General features: G+C 35.2%; 1 protein-coding gene across 2 annotated transcripts in view; it reads left to right on the top strand.

Annotated features, from left to right (window-relative positions):
- COPS4 (COP9 signalosome subunit 4) overlaps positions 1 to 20,429 on the top strand; it is a 40,915-nt gene extending 20,486 nt beyond the window's left edge. Inside the window, exons 5-10 of one of the 2 annotated variants that reach the window (XM_025998175.2) lie at positions 3,879 to 4,032; positions 4,183 to 4,333; positions 5,352 to 5,522; positions 11,284 to 11,399; positions 13,139 to 13,223; positions 19,924 to 20,429. In XM_025998175.2, coding sequence (XP_025853960.1) covers positions 3,879 to 4,032; positions 4,183 to 4,333; positions 5,352 to 5,522; positions 11,284 to 11,399; positions 13,139 to 13,223; positions 19,924 to 20,057 — 811 coding nt within the window. In that variant the 3' untranslated portion in view covers positions 20,058 to 20,429. The remainder of the gene's footprint in view (positions 1 to 3,878; positions 4,033 to 4,182; positions 4,334 to 5,351; positions 5,523 to 11,283; positions 11,400 to 13,138; positions 13,224 to 19,923) is intronic. The other variant, XM_025998176.2, reaches the window with a different exon arrangement.

Raw genomic sequence — 20,429 nt, 5'->3', positions numbered from 1 at the left:
TGGAGTGCTTTCAGAAGATCAAGGATACCAGTGTGGGTGGAGTGAAGTGAGCCAAGGGAAGACAGGGCTGAGATCAGAGAGTACCTGGGATCAGATTATGTAGGTTCTTGTAAGTCATTGTAAGGCCTTTGGCTTTTCTCTAAGTGAAATGAGGGGGAGCCATTAGAGGGTTTTGTATGGAAGAGTCACATTATCTGACTTATATTTTAGAAAATTATTCTGACCACTTGGTTGAGAATAACTGTAGGCAAGTAATGATAGAAGTAAGAGCATAAGTTAAAAGGCTTATGTACTACTGCAGAGAAGATGGGGATTGTGAGAAATGTTGAATTCTGGTATGTTTTTAAGATAGAGCTAAAGATTTTCTGGTAGCTTGTATATGGAGTATGAGAAAAAGAGCCCAAGATAAATCTTGGTTTTGGTCCGAATAACTAGAAAGATGGAGTTGCCATCTACTGAGTAGTAAAAGATAGGTTTTGAGGGAAGATGAAGAGTTCCATTTTGGAAATGTGGTAACCAAGTGGAAGTATCAAGTAGGGAGTTGAATATATTAGTCTGTAGTTTAAGAGAGAAATACAGGCTACATTCGGGAGTCATTGATATATAGATGGAATTTAAAACCATTGTATTGATGAGATTCCCAAGGGAGGAAATACAGATAGAGAGGAGGACTGAATACTGATTCCCAGAACACTGACATTAAGAGATTGGGGCAGGAGAAAGTGAGAAGGATTTAGGTAAGAAGAAAAACAGAAGAATGTGAAGTATGGTGGCCTAGAAGTCAAGAGGAAAATGTATCAAGAAGGAGCAAGTGATTAGCTATGGTGCTGATAGGTCAAATAAGATGAGAGTGATGGTTAACCATTGGAGTTAGTAATGTGGAGGTCATAAAGACACTTGACAAAAAAAAAGACACTTGACAAAAGCTGTTTTGATGAAATGGTAAGAGTGAAAAAATGTGATTGGAATGGTTTAAGAGAGAATAGGAAGAGAACTGAAAATGGTATATGTGGGCAACTCTTTGCAGAAGTTCCACAGAAGGGAGCAGAGAAATAGGGAAGAAGCGGCAGAGATTTTTTCTTTTATGATTTTTTTTATTTTTTAGAAAGCAAAAATTTATATGGAGGGGTAGAGAAAAGGATTCTGGCAGGAGTAGATAGGAGGGGAAGGAAACTAGTGAATAGGCTTTGTGTGGATCATCTGTGGCTGAGTTTCTCAACCTCAGCACTGTTGGTATTTTAGATAGAATAATTCTTTGTTGTGGGAGTTGTCCTGTGTATTACAAGATGCTTAGCAGTATCCTAGACCTCTGTTCACTAGTTGCCAGTAGCATCATCACCCCTGTTTGTGGAGATCAAAATGTCTGTAGACATTGCCAGATGTTCCCTGCTTGGCAGAATAGCCCGAGAGAGCTACAGTAACAGCCAGGAATACCAAGTATGTGAGTGCTGATATTAGTGATAAGGTGGTGGAATTTCTGCAAGTACTGATTGCTTCAGTATTCTTGGAAGTGTGAATGGGGTGGGAGTGTTGAAGGGAAGACAAGAATAGGAAAAAATTCTTTAAGAGTAAGTGGACTAGGAATATATAATGTACTTGGCAGCATTAAGGACTCATCTGAAGGTTGTAGTGATTGAAACAAGATGATTCAGATTGGTTAGGTGTTTTTCTCCATCAGAGTTCAGCTGCATGGATGCAGGAAAGGAGTAGGGAAACTTAGGTTTAACCAGAGTTATGATTTTGCGCAACAAGTGTGACAGCAAAGGATGGGCAGGAGACATGAGTGCATATTCAATTTAGTAATTAACAGTGATTGACCGTAGGGATTAAACTAAGTAAGGAGTGAAATGAGACCTTTAAGGGGAGAAAAGATAGTAACAATGTAATGAGATCAATGGTTTAGAGGTCATGGTGCATTCAGTGGGTTGTTGGGTTTGGGATGCTAGACTAAGTGAGAGGGAGACAATTAGAAAAAATTAAGATGATAGTTTGTAACTTTTATTCAATTAATCTTACCTTTTGATAAGTATTTTTAAAAACATCTGTAGTTATGAAACATTCCTCCCAAGGACATTGTAGAAGGAGAGCAGGTGTGAGATTCTTGGTTATATTTTATATATATATATATTTTTTACACTTCCCCTTTCAATTGACAAGTATAAAAATAACTATAAATGACTTAAAAATATTTCAGCTGCTTCTCTACTCTTTTACTAGGCAAATGAGGGATTTTTTTTTTCTTCATTAATATTTGTGAAGAGTGATAAGGCAGACACTACTTCAGGCATCTTACCTTTTGTACATTACTTCTGAAGTTATTAGGCAGTAATTTTCCTTGAAAAAGCAGCCAGTATATCCAAAAGGCTTCATTTTGTAGATGTTAGATTTTGCTTTCCTTTTTTTTTTTTTTTTTTTTGAATTTTGCTTTCCAAGGCTTCTTGTTAATTTGGTTTTTTTCCTTTGAGAATTTGGAAAGGATGGGCTTTCTTACTTGCTTTGGTCTTAGTCTATCTGGAGCATTTTCTTCATAGTATAGGCAATTGATTTATTTTCACTGGTAGTTGAAATAAATATAAAATTATTCTTTGTAGTGGTGGTAATTATCATTTTGATAGTCCTATAGCATTATCTTTATCTGTGAGGATATCAGAGAACTGAAAATTTAGCAGTTTTCTAAATTAACCTAAAAAGTGATTAACCTAAAAGTGATTAAAAGTAGCATCTGGATAACAGTTGAAAACTTGTTTCTTTAAATGATGATTCATTCTGACAATTACAGTAAAAAATTTAAAGATATATTTGGCATAAAATTGAAAAATTCAAAAAGTATAGTACTAATTATAGCAATTCATGAAAATTTGAATTGTGAATGGAAATAGTGTAGTACAAATGCTAGTAACATATGACTTGTGGAAAAAGTTTGAATTAGTGTAAAAAATTTTTAAAAGTAAAGGATTAATTTCAGAGCTGAGGCCATGTAAATTGTAAACTCCGTTCTTGCCACATGGTGGCATCACTTTTGCTGTAATAAAAAGGATTAATTTTTGTAAGGATTAACCTTGAATATTGTGAGTTCGAATTATGTGAAATGTTCAGTTGTGCATTTTTGACATAAAATGTGACTACTGGGATGAAGGAGAAAATGAAAACCACCTGTAATCTCAACACCTAGAGATAATTGCTATTCCTATCTTCATATAGACGTACAAAAATACATTTTAATGGTGTCTTTACATGTTGTTTTATCATTTAGCAAAAATATGTGATGACTATTATTGTATAGTAATGATTATAAAAACTGTATATTATTCTACCATCTTTATATACCATAATTTAGTTGATTATTATAAATATCATAATAGGTGATTCCCAGTTTTTTCCTGTTACAGATATTTATGAGTAACTTTTACAAATGAATATTCCTTGTACATATGTGTGCACATCCCTGATAATTTTCATGGGATTTATTTTCTAGAGGTAAAATGTAGTAGATAAGGAATATCTATGCATTTTAAAGAATTCAAAGGGTGGTTGGAAAATATATTGCTAAATTGTTTTCCAGGATGATTGTATTCATTTATAGCCCCAATAGCACTATATGATACACCCCTAAACTGAGCATTTTTTCTTTTAAGTTCTTTGACTTGTGAGGATTAAAAGGAAACTAAAATACAATGGAACAATTATGATAAAAATAAAAATTCAACAAAATTTATTTCAGAAATATTTTTTTAGATTTTCTCAAATGCAGTAAAAATTTGATTCCCTTATATTAACTATATATATATATATAATAATGAAAAATTTATTTTCTCCAACTCCTAAAAATTTTCTTAATAATATATTTAGTCATTCTGTGTTTTTCTGTTACATCCTAGGCAATACAATGTAGATTATAAGCTGGAGACCTACCTGAAGATTGCTAGGCTATATCTGGAAGATGATGACCCAGTCCAGGCAGAGGCTTACATAAATCGAGCATCATTGCTTCAGAATGAGTCCACCAATGAACAGTTACAGATACATTATAAGGTAACTAACTGATTTAGGATTAATTTTGTATTGGAGAATCCTACTATACTAAGATGCTCCAGAATGTCTAATAAATGTTGTATATATTAGAAATTGTCTATTTTTATGCTTTGTGTTTTTTCCCCTAATTGAAACATTTTCCGTCTATAGGTATGCTATGCACGTGTTCTTGATTATAGAAGAAAATTCATTGAAGCTGCACAAAGATACAATGAGCTCTCTTACAAGACAATAGTGCATGAAAGTGAAAGACTAGAGGCCTTAAAACACGCTTTGCACTGTACCATCTTAGCATCAGCAGGTAAACATGTAATTTGTGCTTTCATGAATAGTCAGTTACCTTTGCTTAATAATTTCAGGTTCATTACTGTTGGAGGATTTAGCAAGGAACTGTTCTTCAAGGGGATATCTTATTGCAATTATAATTATGGTAAATTTATTTTAAACATTTAGACAGTTAAAAACAATAAAATTGATTGCTAACTTAAAAAATGTTTACATATGCATGTATCAGTCTATTACCCACATGTGTTAGGAGTAATTAAGAGAGATAATATGAAATTTAGTTTGCTTAGTGTATCACTTAAAAATGAATAACAAAATTAAGTGAGAATTACATAGAGGAAAATAAAAAGTAAAATCTAGAGATTGGTGATAATTAATGTACTGCTTTGGGGATTTTCAAGCCTTGGTTTTAGATCTCACCTTTATCCTTTTCTTCAGTAAATATGAAAAATAAACTGTTTTCTGTTCTTTTTGTACTGAATGATAGCATGCAAGTAAAGCAGGAAAGGCATTGAGAAGAAATGCTGATAATTCTAAACCATGGCTTTTCTAAATCATTTTTAGAATGTTTATTGATCTGTGTTTAGATGAGAGCCTAATGACATATTCACACTACATACACATTTTATTTTTATGAAGCAGTGATCTTGTTTATTATATGTTTTGTTACTGAAAATGTAATACATAAAATGGTACTGCTTCCAGTTCTAAAGAGCTGTTACTGGTTACTTGGATTTCCTTCAAGTCTGTGTGTATCCTCTTTTTTTTATAAGCAGTAGCATGATACATATACTTTTATAATCTGCTTTTTTCCTTACCTGTATATCAGCAATCTTTATATGTCAATAAATATCAGTCATTCTTTTTTGGATGAGCAATTGAATATTCACTAATTCAGTGTTGGCAGCAACTTGTAGAACATAACTGCCACAAATTACAATTGATTGCATATTTTAGTAGGCAAAAATGGAGTTATAATTTTTTATTGGAGAAAGAGATTGTGAGAATATATGATGCTCATCTCTTTCCCTTAGGACAGCAGCGTTCTCGGATGCTAGCTACTCTTTTTAAGGATGAAAGGTGCCAGCAACTTGCTGCTTATGGGATCCTAGAGAAAATGTACCTAGACAGGATCATCAGAGGAAATCAACTTCAAGAATTTGCTGCCATGCTGATGCCTCACCAAAAAGCAACTACAGCTGATGGTAATCATCATGTCTTTACAAATTTGTGGGAGTAAATATTTAGGTACATGCTAGGGGGAAGTGTGTTAAATTTGAAGCATCTTGATATCTTTGTGTAATATTTTTATATAACACTTGATGACCAAAAAGGAGTATTATGTTGACTGAAGGTGAATATTATATACAGATATGGGTTTGAATTATATAAAATAGCCCTACTAGAAAGTATATTGTAGAAAAACACATTTTTTGAAAATTCTAAGAACAGAATTATAGTCTATGTTAATAGTTCTTGGTTTTTAAAAAACTCAAACCCTTTGATAAGTACCTTAATTAATTTTAAGCATCAGTTTTGTTTTGTTTTTGTTTTTTTAAGATTTTATTTATTTATTCATGAGAGACACAGAGAAAGAGGCAGAGAGACAAGCAGAGGGAGAAGCAGCCTCCTCACAGCGAGCCCGATGTGGGACTTGATCCCAGGACTCCGGGCTCAGGATCACACCCTGAGCCACCCAGACATCCCTAAGCATCAGTTTTTAACAGAATAATTATCCCAGTCCTACTTTAGATAGAGTAAAATTTGGCATAGTAGCTTGCTTAAGGTTATTCAGGGTAAAAGTGTTGCCAGTGAAAATAGTACTTGGTGTCATGTTTCCTAGTTAAGGGATTTATTTGCTTTAGTCAGGCTGTTTTCCAGAAAAGAAGTTTTTAATAGTTGCTTGTTTATAACATCAGTCGGATTATATACGTTTGTCTACAGAGGTTTTAAAATAACTTAAAACAATAATATGTAATAATAAAAATATGACCAGACCATCAGAAACAAGAAAAAAGTCAAGATAAACACAGATCTGTTAGACCCACCTTCTTGGATTCAACGTCATCCTATATCAAAGACAATTTAGCTATCAAGAGTCATTTATGCAGAGGTTTGTAAAGGTATATGCTTCACTCAATCTTACTGCCCTGAATTAAACCAGATTACTGAAGGGATGATAGTGAGCTCCTATTGAATTTTGCATTTAATTTGTACTTTAAGAAGCAAACTAGTTGATACTCATCTTTCTGTCTAAAGGAGGTATTTTGTTTTTCTATAGGATATTCATTATGCAATCCTCAAGAAAAATTCCTTCCCAGTCTTGGAGTTAGTTGTGATTCTCCTGAACAGTTGGTTTTTATCTTTTTTTTTTTTTTAAGATTTTAATTATTCATTCATGAGAAACACAGAGAGGAGAGAGAGACAGAGAGGCAGAGGGAGAAGCAGGCTCCATGCAGGGGGCCTGATGTGGGACTTGATCCCGGGTCCTCAGGATCATGCCCTGGGCCAAAGGTGGTGCTAAACTGCCGAGCCCCTGGTCTGCCTGGTTTTTATCTTATTAAACACACCCTTGAGTTGATATACTGATTGGTTTTCTTGTCTTAACTGCTAGAAAGCTTATTAAATTTGTAGCCCACCTATAAATAGTATAGTATAAAATACTATAAATACTATAAATAAAATACTATATATATAAATACTATATTTATATATTAATATAATACTATATTAATATTAAGATAATATAAAAACTATATATTAATAAATACTATAAATAATAGTATTTAGTAAATAGTATAGTGTAGTATTTAAAAAGTTGCTACTTTTAAATTCTCTTCACGCCTTCTTCTGAACAGCTTTAAATTCTTTTTGCAAGGAAATGTGTGACAAGTTAAAAGATAGATAAAAAAGAAAAAGTTTCCAGAATTGATATAGTCAAGCTTCAGGTTTGACTTTGAGATTTCTGGCCATGAAAAAAAAAAAATGTGAAAAGATTCTTTTCTAAAAGGGGAAATACTTACCAGGACCTCTGAGGATACAAATGATTCTCAAATTTCTCACACAGGACTATATAAAGAAGACAGATGTTTTGTCTTCTTCCATCTTAGGGCCTGACTGCTTTTCTTATTTAACTCTTTGGGACATTTTTGTATTTTGGCATTACAACCCTATATTAGCAACCTTGAGGCATAATTTTTTTTAATTACAATTCATTATTTCTTAGAATATTCCCAAAGTTGTATAATATTACTACTAATCTACTTTCTGCTCAATAAATTTGTCTGTGCTGGGTATTTCATATAAATGGAATCACAATATATAGCCTTTTCACCTGGCAAAATGTTTATCCATGTTGTAGCATTTATCAGTACTTTATTCCTTTTTATTGCCAAATAATCTTCTATCATATGAATGTACCGCATTTTATTTCCTCATCAATTGGTGGACATGTAGGTTGTTTTCCCTGTTGGGCTATTAATAATACTGCTATGAATATTCATGTAAAATTTTTTGTATGAACACAGGTTTTTAATTCTTCTGGATGTTTACGAGGGAGTGGAATGACTAGGACATATAACTCTGTTTAGTCTTTTGAGAAGTTACCAGACTGTTTTCAAAAGCAGCTGCTCCTTTTTATATTCCTGCCAGCTGTGTATGCAGGTTCTAATTTCTCCATGTTTTCTCTCATATTTATTATCTGTCTTTTTTTTTTTTTTTTTTTTACTTTTTTTATTATCTTTTTGATTTAGACATCCCAGTATGTATGAAGTGGTATCCTATCATTTTGATTTGCATTTCCCTGATCAGCTTTTCACATACTGGCTATTTGTATATTTTTAGAGAAAAGTCTGTTCAGATCCTTTTCAGTTTTTAAATCAGGTTATTTGTCCTTTTATACTGAATCATAGGAATTCTTTATATATTCTAGACCTGATCATGATCAGATAATTTGCAAATATTTTCTCCCATTCTATGCATTGTTTCTTCATTTCTTTGATATGTCCTTTGAAACACCAAACTTTTTAATCTTGATGAAGTCCAGTGTATATTTTTCTTCTTTCTGTTGCCTGTACTTTTTGTCATATCTAAGAAACCATTGCCTAATTCAAGGTAATGAAGATTTGCTCTGTATTCTTCTGTAAGTTTTGTAGTTGTAGCTCTTACATGTAGACATTTGATTCATTTTGAGTTCATTTTTTTGTATATGGTGTAAAGATCCACTTTTATTCTTTGCATACAGATATCCAGTTGTCCTAGCACCATTGGTTGAAGAGACTATAAGTTTCCTGTTGAATTATCTTGGTACCTTTGTTGATAATCAGTTGACTATAAATGTGAGAGTTTATTTCTGGAGCCAGTTCTATTCCATTATTCTAGATGTCTGTCCTTATGCCAGTACCACACTGTCTTGGTTCTATCTTTATGGCAGGTTTTGAAATCAGAATGTGTGAGTTCTCCAACTTTGTGTTTTTGGTTTTTGGGTTTTTTTCCCAAGATTATTTTGACTCCTCTGAATCCCAATAAAATGAATTTTAAAATCAGTTTGTCAGTTTCTGCAAAAAAGCCAGCTGGTATTTTGATAGGGATTACACTGAGTCCATAGATCAACTTAGGGACTGTTGCCATCTTAACAATATTAAGTCTTCCTATTTTCTCATTTATTATGGTTTTTTTTTTTTTTTTAAGATTTATTTATTTATTCAGAGAGAGCAAAAGAGAGGCAGAGACACAGGCAGAGAGAGAAGCAGGCTCCATGCAGGGAGCCCGACGTGGGACTCGATGCCGGGTCTCCAGGATCACACCCCCGGCTGCAGGCGGCGCTAAACCGCTGCGCCACCGGGGCTGCCCTATTATGGTTTTTATATTTGAAAGTTGCTAAGAGAGTAGATCTTAAAAGGTCTCGCCACAAGAAAAATTTTTGATCATGTGAGGTGATGGATGTTAGTTAAGCTTACTGTGGTAATTGTTTCATAATGTGTATATATATCAAATCATTATGTTATACATCTTTAACTAATACATTATTATATGTCATATCTGATAAAGGGTTAGTATCCAAAATATATAAAGAACTTATAAAATTCAGCACCCAAAAAAGAATCCAGTTAAAAAATGGGCAGAAGACACGAATAGACATTTTTCCAAAGAACATATACAGTTGGCTAACAGACACATGAAAAGATGCTCAACATCACTGATCATAAGGGAAATACAAATCAAAGTTACAATGAGATATCCCCTCACACTTGTCAGAATGGCTAAAATTAACAACACAAGAAACAACAAGTGTTGGCGAGGATGCAGAGAAAGGGGAGTCCTCTTGCACTGTTGATGGGAATGCAAACTGGTGCAGCCACTCTGGAGAACAGTATGGAGGTTCCTCAGAAAGTTAAAAATAGGCTGTTCTACCATCTAGCAATTACCCTATTAGGTATTTACTCAAAGGATACAAAATACCGAGAGATTCAAAGAGATACATGTACAATGGAATATTACTCAGCCATAAAAAAGAATGAAACCTTGCCTTTTGCAACAACATGGATGGAGCTAGTGAGTATTATGCTAAGCAAAATAAGTAGTCAGAAAAAGACAAATGCTGTAGGATTTCACTCGTGTGAAATTTAAGAAACAAAACAGATGAAAATCAGAAAGAGGCAAACCAGAAAACAAACTCTTAACTATAGAGAACAAAGTTACTGGAAGGGAGGTGGGCAGGGGAATTGGTTAAATGGGTGATAGGTATTAAGGCACTTGTGATGAGCGCTGGGTATTGGAAGCAAGTGATGAATCACTAGATTCTACACCTGAAACTAATGTTACACTGTATGTTAACTAACTGGAATTTAAATAAAAACTGGAAAAAATCATTGAAATTAAAAACAACAACAATATTATGTCAATTATATCTCCATAAAACTTGAAATTAAAAGAAAAAAAAAAAGAATTGGATAAGCCTAGTAGTCAGACACCTTCAGAATATGGGGCCTTATGTCCAGCACTTTGTCAGGCCTTATGTTACTTCACTTAAAGGAGGATGCTATAATTGATTATTCATAGTTAGCTGGCCCTACCTTCCAGCATGGAAGCATTTCTATCTTTGCCTCACAGTAAGATGCTTATAGAATGCCCAAAAGAAAAGAGGTATTTCTACTGAGCTGTATGTGTATTGACTTTATCAAGATTGCCGAACAGGTTGCATGGTGGTTTTGCTGTTTCTTGTTAATAAATGTTTGTGCTGATAGCAAGAAAAGTAAAGTCAATGAATCTGATAGCTACCCTAAGGAAATAGAACCCCAAACCTTAAATCTGTTCAGCCAGTTGGTGACTACTTGCCAATCATTCATTTTCTAAATATGTTATCTGTATTTAGTTGTATATTATTCAAACTCTATCAAATAAGGGGTTTTCCTTACTTTGACAATTTAATGAAAGGAATAAAGACAATGATTATGGGTTGTTACATGCATAGAAATTTTTAGAAAAAAAAAAGATGAGTCTTTTAAAAATATAAAACAAGGGATGCCTGGGTGGTGCAGTCTGTTGAGCATCTGACTCTTGGTTTTTGGCTCAGGTGGTAATCTCAGGGTCATGAGAACCAGTCCCATGTCGGGCTATCTGCTCTGCATGAAGTCTGCTTAAGACTTTCTCTCCCTCTGCCCCTCCCTCCCACTTGCTCGTTCTCTCTCAATTCAGTTTTTAAATTCTTTTTTAAGATTTTATTTATTTGAGAGAGAGAGAAATGGTGAGGGAGAGCACAAGCAGGAGGAAAGCAGGAAGAGGAGAAGCAGGTTCCCCGGTGAGCAAGGGAGCCCAATTCAGAGCTCAATCCCAGGACCCTGGGATCATGACCTGAGCCAAAGGCAGTTGCTTAACCAACTGAACCACCCAGGTGCCCAATAAATCATTTTCTTAAAAAAAGTATAAAATAAGTTTCAAGCTTATAACTGTCTTATTTATGTTAAGGTTCTAGCATCTTGGACAGAGCCGTTATTGAACACAATTTGTTGTCTGCAAGCAAATTATATAATAATATTACTTTTGAAGAACTTGGAGCTCTTCTAGAGATCCCTGCAGCTAAGGTATTTTCTTGTTTCCAATATATAAAAAAGAGACTAAACTGTTGGTGCAGTGAGAAAATATGTAATTGATAAATATTGGCAACTGTAATAAAAATGTACATGAAAAGCCTCAGGAAAATGGAAATAAATGATTTGAATGTAAAAGTAGTACTCTAATGGAATCGTCTCAGTTTCTTGCTTTGTTTAAACTGTATTTTATGATAAGGTGATCTAGAATGAAAATCTTAAAGGGGTTTCAGGTTATGATGCCCATTTTGTGAGAATCTTTGTTTAGTGTCTGTTTAAATCTACTTCTTAGTGGTTTCTGATTTCTGACAAACTTAAGATTTTGATACATGCTTTACTTCTTTTTTCTGCTCTAGATTGACTCAAAGGTTAAATATTTCATCTGTTTGAAAGAATGACTATGGTAATTTTCCAGGCTATTCTGTCTCTGCCCCGCCCCCCTCTGTCTATCATGAATAAATAAATAAAATCTTTTAAAAATAATAATAAAAATAAAAACATTCTCTTAATTTTAAATAAGAGTAAAAATATGTAATCAGCGTTACTTTTACTTAACTTGCATACCTTAAAGTCATGTAGTAATGGGTCACATCCCCTCTTATCTGTTGGTGAAATTTTAATGCAGAATTTCCTAACACCGTTCCTTTACTTGTATACACTAAATACACGTATGGGAAATGAGCAATTTGGGAACCAAAGCTTAAGTTCCCATTAAAAGATACTTTCTTTTTAGGCTTAGACTTAGGGAAGTGAATATATATGCAACCATAAATGCTAGTACAGTCTATTTTTTTAAAAGATTTTATTTATTTATTCGTGAGACAGAGGGGGGGTGGGCAGAGACACAGGCAGAGGGAGAAGCAGGCTCCATGCAGGGAGCCTGACGTGGGACTCCATCCCAGGTCTCCAGGATCACACCCTGGGCTGAAGGTGGGGTACTAAACCGCTGAGCCACTGGGCTGCCCGCTAGTACAGTCTGTTTATGATGGATTGTGAAGATGGTCAGAATTACTAAAATGACCAAATCATAAGCCAGTTTGCCTACATATAGTAAACATGAAACATGTTTTTAGGAGTTAGGTAGAGGGCCTTTTAGTTCCCTTTGTCTTTAAAATCCTTTTAATTTTTATTTATTTATCTAATTTTTTTAAAAAAATGTTTGTTTTTTTAAGTAATTTCTATACCCAGTGTGGGGTTCAAACTCACAACCCTGAGATCAAGAATCCCAAGCTCTACCGACTGAGCCAGCCACGCACCCCTTTTTAATTCTCTTTTAAATTTGAAAATCATTCCTCCTAATTTTTTTCTTCAAAAATATTACTTTCTTAAAGAATTTTTTAGGTGACAAACACTGAAAATTTAAGTGAAATAAAAGGAAAAACTAGCTTGTTGAGGTTTTTTTGAGATGTGGATGGATCTCCGTGAAAAGAAAAATTGTTAGTTTGATTTTAAGCAGAGAAAAAATCGGTAAGAAGTGCAAGGTTCTTGTCCAAAGTCTCACAACAGGTAAAACACATCCCAGTTAAATTAATCAATTATACCCAGAAAGAACTGGGGGATAAAATAGGCAGATTTATAAGGTTAATATTGTAATGAATGACATGTGAACATATACCAAAAGTGTGTGGTAGCTAAACTAAGAGATTTCAGTTCTCTTCTATGTGAGTAACTGGTAGATATGATCATTGATGTTTATGAGAGTTTATTGGTTTTTGGATTTTTTTTTTTTACAGGCAGAAAAAATAGCATCACAAATGATAACAGAAGGACGTATGAATGGATTTATCGATCAGATTGATGGAATAGTTCATTTTGAAAGTAAGAGGTTTTGCTTATTTCTGTCATAATGAAATGGGAGGAAACTTGCATATTTATAAATAGGACATGTTGAACAATTTCCTCTGACCCAGTATTTTCTTGCTGGAATGAATTTATTTCCAAAAGGAACAATGTAAAATAATTTTTATAAACTTATATTCATGAATCTACTTAATGCAGCATTTTTAATGCAGTGTAAAAATTTGAAACTGGAATCCTTATACCAGTTCATTCACTTACTCATCACTTGCCACATACTGTGTATTAGGCATGTGGGAATACCTGTGGATTTCCTCTGCAGCAGCACATTATACTCCTGGAGGCAGACAGGGAAGTTGATCTCTTGACTCTCAGTGTCTTTCACCTCCTCAGCCCCTATTGCTACCTCATTTCCACAGAACCTGGGCCTTGCTGTACCTGGAACCATTCTACCTGTAAAATTTGAATTTGAAATATCCCATTCCCACCGTAAGCTTTTTCCTCTTTCCAGCAGTCTGTGTCCATTAACTTGTACTTCAGCTCTTCCTTGACTACGTTCAAGCCTCCAGTCCTTTAATGTTTACTTTTTTCCCGTCAGCCCTGCCCATTTTTGTCTTCATTCCTCTTCCTATCCAGCTTAGCATCCATGATTCCTTATATCTTTTTTTTTTTTTAAGATTCTATTTATTTTTGGGATCCCTGGGTGGCGCAGTGGTTTAGTGCCTGCCTTTGGCCCAGGGTGCGATCCGGGAGACCCTGGATCGAATCCCACGTTGGGCTCCCGGTGCATGGAGCCTGCTTCTCCCTCTGCCTGTGTCTCTGCCTCTCTCTCTCTCTGTGTGTGACTATCATGAATAAATAAATAAAATCTTAAAAAAAAAAAAAAAAGAAAATACTATTTAAAAAAAAAAGATTCTATTTATTTTTATTTTAGAGAGAGAGAGAGTGGGAGCAGGGGAGGAGCAGAGGAAGAGAGAGAGGATCTCCAGTAGACGCTGCACTGAGCACAGAGCCCAACACAGGGCTCAATCCAAGGACCTGAGACCACAACCTGAGCTGAAACCAAGAGTTGGTCACTCAGCCGACTGAGCCACCCAGGCGCCCTGATCATTATTTCAGTTACTATTTTACAGGTGTCCTAGATCACTTGCCTGTTAACTTTTTGTCCTGGCTGTCCAGGAAAACTTGACCTGCAATGAACCCATCCTCCATCTTTTTCATTCATGTGCCTGAGTGGCCAACTAATGTTGCTGGAGAAGAGTCAGAACACCAGAGAGGTTGATTACCACTGCATATTCAAGGTCTTGAGTTTTCAGTAGTACCTGGGATTCTTGGTGTATTTCTCTAATCCACTCTTTTTTCCTACTCTCCAGTGAGTATTTCAGATTTCATTTTTCTTAAGTCTCGGACTTTTCCCCTCCTTCACTCTCAGCAACAAACCTTGTTTCCTATTTCACAGAAAAAAAAAGTCTATCTGTGTGAAATTAGATTAACTTATTTATCAGATTTATAAAAACTTCTGAATTTTAAATATCTTGTTTTTTAAAATTTTTTTTTAAAAATTTATTTATGATAGGCACACAGTGAGAGAGAGAGAGGCAGAGACATAGTCAGAGGGAGAAGCAGGCTCCATGCACCAGGAGCCTGACATGGGATTCGATCCCGGGTCTCCAGGATCGCGCCCCGGGCCAAAGGCAGGCGCTAAACCGCTGCGCCACCCAGGGATCCCCTGAATTTTAAATATCTTGTGATTATATCTTTTTCTTCCTTTGTGTTATACTGGAGGTGATTTCTGACTCCCTTTCCAGTTCTGCTTGTGCTTTGGATCCTTTCTCTGACCTCTACCCCCAACCCCAAAACAACATTTTAGGACCTGAAATTAGCAATTGTTTTGTCTTTTCGTTCTTTCTTGCTTTGTTGGCTTCTTTTTTATTTTTACTTATTTATTTTTTTAAAGATTTTATTTATTTATTCATGAGAGACACACAGAGAGAGAGGCAGAGACACAAGCAGGCTCCATGTAGGGAGCCTGACATGGGACTCGATCCCGGGCCTCCAGGACCACACCCTGGGCTGAAGGCAGGCGCTAAACTGCTGAGCCACCCGGGCATCCCCTTCTTTCTTTCTTTCTTTCTTTCTTTCTTTCTTTCTTTCTTTCTTTCTTTCTTTCTTTCTTTCTTCTTTCTTTTTTTTTTAAAGATTTTATTTATTAATGAGAGACCCACAGAGAGAAAGAGAGAGAGGCAGAGACACAGGCAGAGGGAGAAGCAGGCTCCATGCAGGGAGCCCTACGTGGGATTTGATCCTGGGTCTTCAGGATCAGGCCCTGGGCTGAAGGCGGCACTAAACCGCTGAGCCATTGGGCTACCCTGTTGGCTTCTTTCCATCAATATTTAAACATAGTTGGGTCTTTCCCATTTTAACAAAGATCTTTTATCTTTCAGGCCTCATTTTGACTTTTCAACATATTGAGTAGCATTGGTCCTTCACTCCTTTGTGAATCATTCCCACCATCCACACCATCTTGATTCCTTCATCTCCTTCACCTCATTCTCCTGCCTTCCCTCCTCCTTCTCCAGGTATTCTTCCAGTCATCTTTGTAGATACTGTAGTACTTGTAAATATGAATATCACAGTTGCTTAGGGCTTACTCTAGGCCTTTTCCTCCTCACTCTACTAAATTCCCCTTGGTAATCTCATCTGTACCCACTGATTCAGTTGCCATTTCTATGTAGACAATGCTTATATTTGCCTTTCTGGTGTAACTTTCTCTTCTGAGTCCTAGACCCAGTGATGTTAATTGATTAATAGGCATTTTCCACATTGGTTTTTTGAACATCTCAGAATGAACATATCCAAAACTGAATTCATTATCTCTCTTCCCTGTCTCCCTCCCACAGCCAGCCAGCCAGCCAAAAGCTGCATTGTTCACTTTCTCCAGATTGCTTATCCTTAACCCCTCTTCTTTGCTGCCTAGAATCCTTTCCATTTTATCTCCTTGATGTATCTGGAATCCACATACTTGTCTTCGTTTCTTCCTGCCTATTCTGAAATCTCCCCTACCTTCTGGGCTTTTTCCTTCATGTCTGCAATTGTTCCTTTCTAGTCCAGTTGCCATAGTACAGCCAGAATGATTGTGATCTTTTAAAAATGCAAACAAAACAAATGAAAACCAAAGTATTAAATCATGTTACTTTCTTCTCTGATACTGTAATGCATGCTCCCCCATGACTTGTAGGACAAAGTTAGATAAATAGGTCCTACCTGATCCTTTAGAACTTTCCAATCCAACCACATAAGTCTTTTTAGCTTTTTCTAGCATTGTAAATTCCTTCCTACATCAGACATTGTGAAATATCCACTCCCCTCCAGCAGCAGCCTCTCAGCTATCTCTGTCCCTGTGTTGTAGTTTAAGCCATGTTAATTGGTAATGATTTTCCTGACTCTCCAGGTTAGGTATGGCTTATAGTTATATATTCTTATGTCACTCTGAATTTCATCCTGGCATTAATCACAGTTACTGTCATTTCTGTAACCATTTGTTTAAATGTCTGTTTCTGCTTCCCAGCTAAGCTTCTGGTGGTAGATATTAAGTCTCTTTTTGCTCTGTGGTATAGTATATCCAACATGTGTTTCAATGCCCCATACTTTGTTAAATAAGTATTGAATAAACAAACACAGTACATAATGAATAGTATAGCAGAGGTGTCACCAAGTGCAAGGACGGCTTATATTAATGTATACTAACTTAATAGAGTATGTAATATTTTTTCTAATTTTCTTAAATTTAAGAAATTGCAATGAAAATGTGCTCATAATAACAGGTAAACCATTGCAAGTATAAATAAAGGAAGAGTTCATCATATGTTTCCTCTCCCTGGCATAACTAATACTAAAGTCTTGTGTATCTTTTTATATGCTTATATAGATATGTAAAAACATAGTTTCTTTAAAAGCGGCATTTTAAAATACATGGTATTCTACAAACTTTTTGAAATACCATGTACAATTTCCAAGTCAGTAGATATATATCAAAGTTACTTGTTTTAATAACTGTGTAGTATTGGGACTCCGGGATGGCTCAGCTGTTGAGCATCTGCCTTCGGCCCAGGGTGTGATCCCGGAGTCCTGGGATCGAGTCCCCCATTGGGCTCCCTGCATGGAGCCTGCTTCTCCCTCTGCCTATGTCTCTGCCTCTCTCTCTCTGTGTCTCATGAACAAATAAATAAAATCTTAAAAAAAAAAAAAAAACTGTGTAGTATTTCATGGAGTTCAACTATTCATCTATTGATGGATATCCAAGTAGTTTCCTTGTGTGTACCTTTATATACTGGTATACCTACTTCTGTAGAACAAAGTCTTAAAAGTGATAACATTGCATCAAAGAATATGTGTATTTGATCCTCAATGGAAACTGCTAGCTTGCTTTCCAGAAAAATGTAGCCATTTACACTTTGACCAATATGAGAGGATGAATGTTCAACAGCTGTATGTTATTCCTTTTTATCTTTTGCTAATTTATGAGGGGGAGCTACATTATTGTTTTAGTGTGTATTTCCTTAGCACTAGTGAGTGTATTGGCCCTTAGCATTCCTCTTCTGTGAATTGATGTTAGTTTTTCTGCTCTATTTCCTTCCTTCCCCTATACCTCTTCTTCAGACCGCTCAGTGTCAATTTGTTATAGCTTTGGGTTTAATGATAATTTAAACTCTTGTTGGTTATATGTTTTAGGAATATTTTTCCCATTCTGTCAGTCATGTTTCTGAAGTAAGGCAATGCGTACCATAAACACATTTTAAAATTCTTATGCAGCCAAACATCAATTTTTAATTTTAAGGCTTTTTAGTTTCCTGTATTGACTTAAAAAGGGTCTCATTCACTTCGGGGTAAAACTAATAATCTTTCTAAAATTTCTTCTAATATTTTTATTTATTTTATGTTTAGAAACATAATCTGTCCACAGTTCATTTTTGTGTATAATTTTAGGGTATGGTCTAGTTGTTTGTCTTTTTTTTTTAAGATGGATTGCTAATTTGCAAGTACTATTTATTAAGTAAAACATACTTTCTGATCTTTGACAAAAATTTGGTTCTACATACATCTTTGGATCTCTTTCTATAATCTCTTTGGTTCCATTGACCTGTAACAATATGGTAATAAACAAATTTATAGTAAATTTTACTGTTGGAAAAGCATCTACTACCCCTCCACTACTATTTTTTATTCAGTTGAAATTCACATAGTAAGCAATTGAGTGGCATTTAGTAACCACTAACTCTACCTACTTCCAAACATTTTCATATTCCCAAAAGGAAATCTTGTACCTATTAAGCAATTGCTCTCCATCCGTCCTTCTCCCAACTCCTGGCAGCTACCAGTCTGAATTTTATCTCTTGAATTTACCTATTCTAGATACTACATATAAATGTAATCATACACTATATGACTTTTTTCTTTTTTAAAGATTTTATTTATTTATTCACAAGAGACACACACAGAGAGAGGCAGAGACACAGGCAGAGGGGGAAGCAGGCTCCCTGCAAGGAGCCTGATGCGGGACTCGATCCCCAGACTCCAGGATCATGCCCTGGGCCGAAGACAGGCACTAAACTGCTCAGCCACTCAGAGATCCCTCTTAACATGGAGTTTTCCAGTTCCATTCATGTTGTAGCATGTAAGCAGTACTTTATCCCACTGTGGAGATATACTACAATGTTGCCATTGTTCTTAATATTCAAAATTATCTTGACTATTTTCAAACGTCAATTCTTCAATATTAATTTTAATAATTTTATCTTATTTAGAAAGCAAAACAGAGAAAAGGAGAATTATCTTTGTAATTTTTAAAGATTTATATATTAATAGGGAAAGACTGTTATTTTTATGCTATTGCATCTTTCCATCTGAGACTGTGGTTTGTGTCTACTCAAGTTATTTTGTGTCTTTTGTTAAAAATTTTTATTTCAGTTATTTTCATTAATTCTATGCCCATTTTTGCAAATTTGGGTGCTGTTTTGTTTGGAATATTCCACCAGGTTTATCATTTCTAACTGCATATTGCTGGTGCAGAGAAAATCCTGGTGTTTTCATGTTGAGTTTTTTTATTTTGTTTTGTTTTTAACATTAAACCATCCCTCAGAATCCAGTGGAGAGAACCTTGCCTATATAAATAGATTTGCCTTCTCCAGTAGGTGGCAGTGTCTTATGAATCAAGAAACGTGATGAGATGGGTTCAGTGAGGTTTGTATTGTTTTTGTGAATGAGATGCTTTAATTGATTGGTTTTATTTTGTTTTCATGAATAATAATAATGTGTGTATGTTTTTTTGTTTTGTACTTTGTGCCAGTTATTTGGGTACTTTCCTTAATATCACTTAATTAGCTTAATTTTATTAGCCAAGATTTTTGGAGTACATTTTTGAAAATTAATACTACTGTATTTTTTATTTTTTATTTTTTTAAGATTTTATTTATTTATTCATGAGAGACACAGAGAGAGAGAGAGAGGCGCAGAGACACAGGCAGAGGGAGAAGCAGGCTCCATCCAAGGTGCCCGATGTGGGACTCCGTCCTGGGTCCCCAGGATCACACCCCGGGCTGCAGGTGGCGCTAAACTGCTGCGCCACTGGGGCTGCCCTGTATATTTATCTTTTAACTCACACATGCTGTGAATATTTAGAGTCATGTTAAACTTTGTACGTTGTTGTTCTTTTTTTTTTTAGCACGAGAAGCTCTGCCAACATGGGACAAACAGATCCAGTCACTTTGTTTCCAAGTGAATAACCTTTTGGAGAAAATTAGTCAGACAGCACCAGAATGGACAGCACAAGCCATGGAAGCACAGATGGCTCAGTGAATCCTTGCAAAACTTCTGTGCACACTACATCTTTTACAATGTTGTACAGATTAATTTCACTGTCTCTCCAAAGCATTTGCATCATGACCTTACATACTTCAATCCCTTTTATGCTGGATCCCATTTAAAGAAGACATTATTAGAACAGGAAGTGCAAGCATTTGAAAATATGTAGTTCTCGTGTATTCAGGGTCTCTGTGTACCAAGCTAACTCAAACGTTTTGAAGGCTTTTTCTTTAAACAGAGTAAGTGAAATATCTGTGGCTAAAAAGTTTGGGTTTGTGATAACTTTGTAGTCATGTAAAACTTAAAGTGCTTTGTGCCTCTCCAAATGTGGTAATTCTAATAAATGGAGAAGTGAGCCAAATAAAA

The sequence above is a fragment of the Vulpes vulpes genome, chromosome 4 (assembly GCF_048418805.1).
Source record: "Vulpes vulpes isolate BD-2025 chromosome 4, VulVul3, whole genome shotgun sequence".
NCBI lineage: Eukaryota > Metazoa > Chordata > Mammalia > Carnivora > Canidae > Vulpes > Vulpes vulpes.
Note: the sequence above shows the minus strand (reverse complement) of the source record. Positions and strands in the feature narration are given on the sequence as shown.